The following is an 8,126-nucleotide window of genomic DNA, read 5'->3' as shown; positions in this document are numbered from 1 at the left end:
GCGCCCCCGCCCCGCGTCTCCCCTCGAATTCCCGCTTCCGACGCAGCGCTCAGCCCTGCTGAGAATGACCTTCCCCACCGCCGCCAGGTTAGCGACGCGCGAGCCAGGCGCGCCCAGGAATTCCCGCCCTTCGCTCGTAAGCGCCCCTCCACCCCAAGTTCCACTGATGCATACCCAAATCCGCCTCCCCTTGATTGGCCGAAGCCAGGCTTTCATTTGAAAGAGCCGCCCCTCTCATTGGCTCCGACGCATGTAAATGAGAGAACCTTCCCTTCTCTGTGTGTGTGTGTGTATATGTGTGTTGGGTTGTTTTTTTTTCGCTCCTTGGGCGCGCTCCCCCCCCTCCTCCTGCCTCGTATCATCCTGTGATGAGAATTTTTCAGACAGTAACTCGCCGCGTCTCTTTACTATAAGCAAATAGTTCCTCGCCCCCACCCGCCGTATTTACAATGGGGCGAGGTTCCGCAGTCCCCTCTTTGAGCTTAAAGAGAGGGCGGAGTCTTTCCGGACCTATTCGGAGCGGTGGGAGGGGAGGAGGGAGGGAGAGAGAGAGAAAGACAGACGCGTACCCGCCGATTCCCTCCGGCGGAGGGATACGGACTTGGAGATCCGTGTCTGTTTTTTTTTTTTTTTCTCCTTCCCCCACCAAAATATTGAGAGTTAAGAGGCCGCTGCTGCGTGCAACAGAGATCAGAAAGAGAGCGGTGCCAGTCGGAGGCTGAGCTGCTGCTGTTCCTGCTGCTGCCGCCGCCGCTCCACAACGACCGCCTCACTGCGGCGCTACATCCCGGACTGGATTTTATCGATTCCTCGCATTGGCTCGTCTGGGTTTCTTTGCGCGACACGACCGAAGAAGACAGCCGGGGCTTGGGCTGCCTGCTTTGAGAAAAGAAAAAGAAAAAAAAGACCCGAAGCCCCTTCGTCGCCGCTTTTCCTTTGCGTTACCTATTATTTTTTTTCCTAATAAAAATTGGCGTGTGGATTTTTTTTTTGCCCCCCCCTTCTCCTCTCCCCCCCCCTCCCTTAAGGACATCCATTCGTTTCCCTGGGATTCTCTGCTGGACGCCACGGACTTGCAAGTTTCCTTTCGACCCGAAAGTGTCGGCGGAGAGAGAGACGGACGGGGGGAACGCCGAAAGCAAGCGGCTTTGCGAGCGAGGCTTCTCTCCCTCCTTCCCGATCCGGGGGAAGGAGCTGCGCTGCCGGCCCCGTTCAGTTGCCCTCAGCTGCAAGCTTCTCCTCTCCATCCTCCATCCCCCCCGTTGACTGAAGAAGCCTTTGCGTCGTGATTGTGGGTTGTTGTTGTTGGGGTGTTCCCCCCCCCCGACACATACAGTTTTGTGGTTTCGCTTGGAAAGATGTTACTCTCCAAATTTGGCTCCCTGGCTCATCTTTGCAACCCGACCAGCATGGATCACTTGCCGGTGAAGATCCTCCAGCCAGGTAAAAACAGTTTTTTTCCCCCGAGAATTGCCGTTCCTTCTCTCCCGCCTCTCTTGCGGGGGACGGCCGTGTGCGTGGCGTGGTGGGTCTTGTGTGTGTGTGTGTTTGTGATGTGCGTGACGAGGTTTCCTCTCCCCTTTTTTCCCGCGTCAGCCGTGGATCCCAGCGACCGACTCCAGCCATTCATTCATTTAATTTTTTAAAAAAAACCTCCGCAGTTTGCTAGAAGGGGCAGCGGGCTCGTTTCCCAGGGTTATCCTAAGCTCGGGAGGAGGGCGGTGGGAGCGGAGCCTGGCGGGGAAATATTTTGTACCGAAGGATGAAGGGGAAAAAAAAAAGAATTTAATTGGAAAGACGTTTTGCCAGGTGCTGGCAGATCTGACTCGCAAAACCCCGGACGACCACGAGAGGGAGACAGAGGCTTAGACGTTTCCAGCGGTCAACAACCCCAATTTTTACAGCCCCATCCATTAAATTCCCAAATCTGGGCTTGGCCGCACTTTTTGGTCCACCAATGTTGCTGGTGACTTTAAAAAAAAAAATTCTTAGGAAGGGCGGGTGTTAAGATGCCCCTTCTTTTCCCCCACCCCACCCCAGGCTGAGATTGGTTTCTCTGTCTTAACTGCTGTCCAGCCCCTGGATCTCCTCCTTGGTGACTTTCCCTCGTTGCTCACCCCTCCTCACTTTCTCTTTTTCTTTCCCTCTCCAGTGAAAGTGGAAAAGGAGCCGTTCGATAAAATCTATCAAGTGGGCTCAGTCTTGGGCAGCGGGGGATTTGGCACCGTCTATGCTGGGAACAGGATTGCAGATGGCTTGCCGGTAAGAGGAGACTCTTGAGCAACACCCCCCCCTCCCTTCTCCGCCCCCAACCACGAGGCTTGGGGGTTGCTACCACCCACCCACCCACCCGTTTGCGTGGCTGGAAATTCCAGCTGTGGAATCCAGAGCGGGGCAAGTTCTCTGATGCCGAGCAACAGGCAATCGGGCTTGGTTCCCCGTCCCATCCCCCCCCCCCCCCGCTTGCCCCCTGTCCCTCAATTCAATTCTAAGACTGGTTTCCCTATAACCTCTCTTTTTTTTTTTCTCCCTGCTTCCAGGTAGCTGTAAAGCATGTCGTGAAGGAGCGGGTCACCGAGTGGGGCACAATTGTAAGTACCCAAGGATGGATCCCAAAAATGTATGTGTGCACGTGGCTGCCTGCACCTTGCAGTAGTTTCCAAATGCTTTTCTCTCCCTGTATTAATAACAGAAGTCTGATGATGGTTTCCATGGATTCCCCTTTCCCACCCCGCATGCTGCTGCCTCTCCATTCTCTGTTATTGTTTACATTGAGGTGGGGGGGATTTTGGCAGGGTTTCTTCTCCTCCTCTTCCCCCTCTGCCCTCCCCTTTTGACTGCGGCAGCAGAGACACCCAGTGGAGTAGCTGCAGCCTTCCCCATCGGTCTAGCTGCTTAGCCCTCCCCCTTCCTGTCCTCCGCTTGGCTGCTGGAATTTCCATTTTGAGAAAGAAGTGTATGATTTGTTTTCGGATGGGCAAGGAAGGGGATTTTCCCTCCTTCTTCCTCCCCTCCTCCCTTCCCGATAATTCCAGATAATTCATCATGTCTTCCTTTTGCCTTTTCTCCCTCCTTCCCTCCTCTTCCTCCTTGTAGGGTGGAGTAATGGTGCCCTTGGAAATAGTCCTGTTGAAGAAAGTGGGCTCGGGCTTCCGGGGTGTAATTAAGCTGCTCGACTGGTACGAGAGGCCTGATGGCTACCTGATCATCATGGAACGACCAGACGTGGTGAAGGATCTTTTTGACTTCATTACGGAGAAGGGAGCGCTGGATGAGGACACCGCACGGGGCTTCTTCCATCAAGTCCTGGAAGCAGTGCGCCACTGTTACAGCTGTGGGGTGGTACACAGAGACATCAAGGACGAGAATCTTCTAGTGGACCTCAGGACAGGAGAACTGAAGCTGATCGATTTTGGGTCTGGAGCCATCCTCAAGGACACGGTCTATACTGACTTTGATGGTACGCGCCCCTCCCAACCGCAGTCAGTCCCTGTGTGTGGATGGGTGGGTGGGTGGATGGATGGATGAGTGCTTAATTGGGAAAGCATCCCGACACAACCCCCTCATTCTTAATCACATTCTCACCACCTACGGCTGACAAAGTATATTTTTGCTGCTGCAGTCAGGAGCAGGTTGATAATTAAATCCTTCGCAATGGAGGCAGCTGGAAGGTGGGGGGGGGTGTTTCGAGTTGTTTAGGAAAGGAGCAATTCCAGGCAGTGACGCAGCAGTTTATATTTTCCCTGCCTTCAAAAAAAAAAGGCATTTTCCTAGAGGGCGATGTGTTTACAGTTGAGTCAAGCTTGTGTGCTTTTCTTGGTGCTTCCCCCCTACTCTGCTGTCCCCCCCCCACACACCCCCCCTAGTTTTCTCCTTTCCCAGCTCCTCATTCTCGTATGATGTTTTGGAAATCCCGCATTGCAGATCAAGGGACCGGAGAGGGGAAACCTAAAAAAATAAGTTTTTTTTTCTTTTCCTTGCTTAAAACTTACACACGGAAATATAGGTTTCCTCCTTTTGTTATAAGAAATACATTATCTCTTGCTTCTTGCCTAAGAACGGCAAGATTTCCTTTCTTTCAAGGTGAAGGTGATCCATGTAAAGGAGGCACCGTTTTCACCTCCCTTCCCTAGTCAGCTGCAGCATTTAACATCTGTTTGTTGTGAAACGAGAGTCTCCTGGCCATGTGACCTTCAGCATCACAAATTCCAGTTTTCATTTGGTATCCAAGTAACCACTCGGTGCAGAGGGAGGGCAGTTGCTAACCGCCTTCTTAATGCGCGAGGCAGATTTCACTCTGCTTTTAAAAGGTTACTCTTGAATTTCTCTTCTCTTTTTGTTAAAAAAAAAAAAAAGGGGAGCGGCATACTTTTCAAAGTGGCCAAAACTGATTAGTCACATTTAGGAACCAAGGCTGGAGTTTCACCTTTCCCCCCCCCTTTCCTCCCTCTCTCCTTTCATCCCCTCTTCCTTTGTCCTTTTGTGTCTATTTTTGGTACGGTGCTGCAGACGCCACGTGGTCAAGGAAAGGGAGCTTTATGTTAGTAAACAGTCAGCTGATGGGAAGCTTGTGCTGCTCATCACCACAGAATAGAACGACCCCGAGGGCCGAGATTAAAACATGATATAATCCCAGGGGTGATGTAAGGTCCAGAATTTTCCCATATATGTTTGTGTGCTGTGGGAGAGGTTTTTTGTTTTTGTTTTTTAATGGGATTTTGGAAGTGGCAACGTGTAAAATATGCTCCCAAGTGAAAGTTCATCTCAGCTAACAGGGCAGGGCTCCTTCTCCTTTCCTCCCTACAGGAACACGAGTGTACAGCCCTCCAGAATGGATTCGCTATCACAGATACCATGGGCGATCGGCTACCGTATGGTCGCTGGGTGTTTTGCTCTATGACATGGTCTGTGGAGACATCCCTTTTGAGCAAGATGAAGAGATCTTGAGAGGACGCCTGTATTTCAGGAGACGAATTTCCCTGGGTGAGCTGAGATTTAACAGATCTCCACGACACCCACCCACCCCTCATTTCTCTGCCCACTTTTAAGACATTGTTTTTTGGTGGCTGACCAGCTGTCTTCTCTTTGTCTTTCAGAATGCCAACAATTGATCAAATGGTGCCTTTCTCTGAGGCCTTCAGACAGACCAACCCTTGAGCAAATTTTTGACCACCCGTGGTTGCACAAATCCGAAGTTGTGAAGTCGGAAGATTGTGACATAAGGTTACGGACCATTGGCACAGACGTGTCTCGCACAAGTTCAAGCAACGAGAGCCTGTGAAAATACTGAGGACCTTGTAAAGGGAGGGGAGCCACAAGGAGAAAAAAAAGAGGGGGAGAGAAAAGACCAGAGTGCTGCTGCTGCTGCCAATATGTAGAAGGGGCTGAGGGGCGGGGAGGGAAATGCATTAATTATTCTGTACTTTGAATCTTTGTCGGAGGGATTTTTTTTTTCTTTTTAATTTTCCCCTTATTGCTGGTTTCTGCTTCAGAATGAAATTTCCTTTGGAAACGCTAATATATGGGAGTTGGCAGGCCAGTACTTAACCCAAAAGACTGACCTTAATATAATTATTATTTTTTATTATTATTATTAAGAAAAGCAGTGACCTCTTTAAATAACATGGTAAAACCTTTTTGCTCTCATAGAGCCTGGACTAAATTTCATTTGCTTTTTTGAGTGCCTTTTTGAAAGCTGCTTCAGTGGGACTTTCTTTTTTGAGCTGTGTGTGTCCAAAGAAGATCCAGTACATTATAGAACCTGCCTTCCCTTCTCCATTCTAGGTGCTGGGGAAGCAGCTCCCTATGATGCACTAGAAAACATGTTCAGTGACTGAATGAAGTAGTCCCATCAACTGATGATGGAATACTTGAACCCAGACATTTCATCCTCTTCTTTCCCAGCCTTTCTCTCCCTCTCCCCCCCCACCACCACCACCACAGACCCCGACAAGACAACCTCTGCTGATCCACACAATATTTCCATAGCCTGCATAGGTTATCAGCTCTTTATCAGGAACATTTACCCACATTTCGTTTCATCTCTACCACTGGGCACAAGAAAAAAAGGCCCTTTCTCAGTTCCCCCAACCTCCAAGTCTTAAAAAAAAAAAAAAAGTATGAATGGGCATGTTAAATGCACAATCAATGCAATATTCAAGGACTGTGTGCGTGTGGGTTTTTTTCTTTTCTTTTCCCATTACCTGTATAATGTGTTTATGTAAATTTTCCCCCTGTACTATACAAGTTTTTATTTATTTGTCTGGAGTTTAGAAAAACCTCTCACAGACTTCAGCTGTGGCTATTTATTTTAGCTAATTTATTTGTTTAGAATTATGCAACACTGCTTTTATCTCTCTTCTGTTGTGGAGATTTCTCTGGGATCAGTCGACAATTATTTTTGCATTCCTGTCTTTTCCTCTTTCGGGGGTTAGGGGTGGGTTGTTGACAAAGAAATATATAAAGCCTGACCATACCTGTTCTTTTTTTCCTTCATTTTTGGTTGGAAGATAGAAAAACGTTGTACAAAGTCTAATTTAAGGGAATTAGAATGACTTTAAAAGTTAGTATGCCTTTTTTGTCTGGTATTATTGACATACCAGAACTGTAAAGTAATGCTGTTTTTGAAGGGTTTTAAATTATTGACATTGTACAGTCTGTGCATTGGCTCTGGAAGGAAGAGTGGCAGAGTCATAAACCTTAATTTATTTTAATAGATGTGTGTTCTGTGATCTGGCTGCACTTATGCAGCTTGGATTTGGATATTTTTTTTCCTTCTGTTTAACAGTGTGAAATGTATGGAGATCATATTTTTTTATACAGGTATTTCAATTAAACTTTTTTGTAGAGAAAGTGGTATGATGTGTTCCTTTGAATTCAACAGCAGCACCTCAGAGGAAGCGCCTTGATAACATTTGTACAGTTCTCCACCCAAGTTAAGTTCCACAAATGTCAGTAGCAGTTTGGATAGAGGACTGCAATCTTCACGCATCGTCCACAGATAGAAATGATCCTCAGTTACCAGGATTGGCTAGTGGAGAAATTCCCTCAATCTTTGGAGTTGGTTAATGCCTTTAAAAGTTTTCAGAGAACATCACAGATACTTTCGGCAAAGAGTTTGCCGTAGTGAATGTGACAAATGCGAAGTACAGTATACATCCCCTCGAGCTCCCAATATGCTCTTTACCACTTGTTTCCCTTCACCTTTTCTGGGTAGGTGCTCCACTTTCAAACAATGTACTGAAATGTAGGTGCCTATCACCTTGTCTTCCGAGAATGGTTCTGGGGGGTCTGCTTGAGGTCAAGAGATGTTTTGAGAACTGCAATTTCCCCTTGCGGCTGCTACTTTCCAAAGTTCAGGAGGCCTGTTTTTGAAATTAAAAATCTGAAACGTGCCATGGAGCTTGGTGGGTAGGGCTCCCAATGGGAGAATCAAATCGGGATGGTCAACTGCAAAAGTGAAACCACCACCTCCAGGGGTGAAATTTACTAAACTTTGCTACCGGTTTGCAAATGTGAGTGCATGCGCCACCTCTGCACATGCGCAGAGCCTTCCGCGCATGTCCAGAGGGTCAGAAATGGGATGTAATAACAGGTGGGCGGAGCCTCCCACAACCGCCACTACCAATTCGCCCAAACCCGATAGAACCAGCTGAATACCACCACTGGCCACCTCCAAGGATTTGCCTATGTCATGTACAAAAGGGTTTTAGACATGCAGTTGTGACTGCCATGTTGACTTCACAATCTCTTCCCCCACCCCTCTGGGATGGCTCCCTCTGCCAGGGGTGGGTGGTGAAGGAGGTATCACACTGAACTCGCATCGTTGCCTATATTGGAGACTTGGAATAAAATATAGTCTCATGGGGATATTGCTGACAAACTGCAGGTTATCCAACTCATTCATCCATGGCTTGTAACCATTTCCGATGTCCTCATTCATTCTCTTAAGGTGAACAGATTTGGGCAACTTACAAAGTAGTTTCCTGTACTAATACACATGCATTGTATGTCGTAAAAAGGGGCGGAGCTTTTATTGACCAATCGTGCCTGCCATTTTGGTGCTGCTGTGACCCACCCAATATGAAACTCCTGCAAATACCACATTTGTAATTCCAAATACTCTC

The 8,126-nt window shown here is 48.1% G+C and overlaps 1 protein-coding gene across 1 annotated transcript; it reads left to right on the top strand.

The window, feature by feature from the left end:
- The first annotated feature begins 668 nt into the window (after positions 1–668).
- On the top strand, positions 669–6,852 carry PIM3 (Pim-3 proto-oncogene, serine/threonine kinase). The gene is made up of 6 exons (XM_058191094.1): positions 669–1,443; positions 2,153–2,262; positions 2,541–2,591; positions 3,097–3,460; positions 4,807–4,983; positions 5,097–6,852. The coding sequence occupies exons 1-6, from the start codon at positions 1,359–1,361 to the stop codon at positions 5,279–5,281; spliced, it is 972 nt and encodes a 323-aa protein (XP_058047077.1). The 5' UTR covers positions 669–1,358; the 3' UTR covers positions 5,282–6,852.
- Positions 6,853–8,126: the final 1,274 nt, after the last annotated feature.

The sequence above is a fragment of the Ahaetulla prasina genome, chromosome 7 (assembly GCF_028640845.1).
Source record: "Ahaetulla prasina isolate Xishuangbanna chromosome 7, ASM2864084v1, whole genome shotgun sequence".
NCBI lineage: Eukaryota > Metazoa > Chordata > Lepidosauria > Squamata > Colubridae > Ahaetulla > Ahaetulla prasina.
Note: the sequence above shows the minus strand (reverse complement) of the source record. Positions and strands in the feature narration are given on the sequence as shown.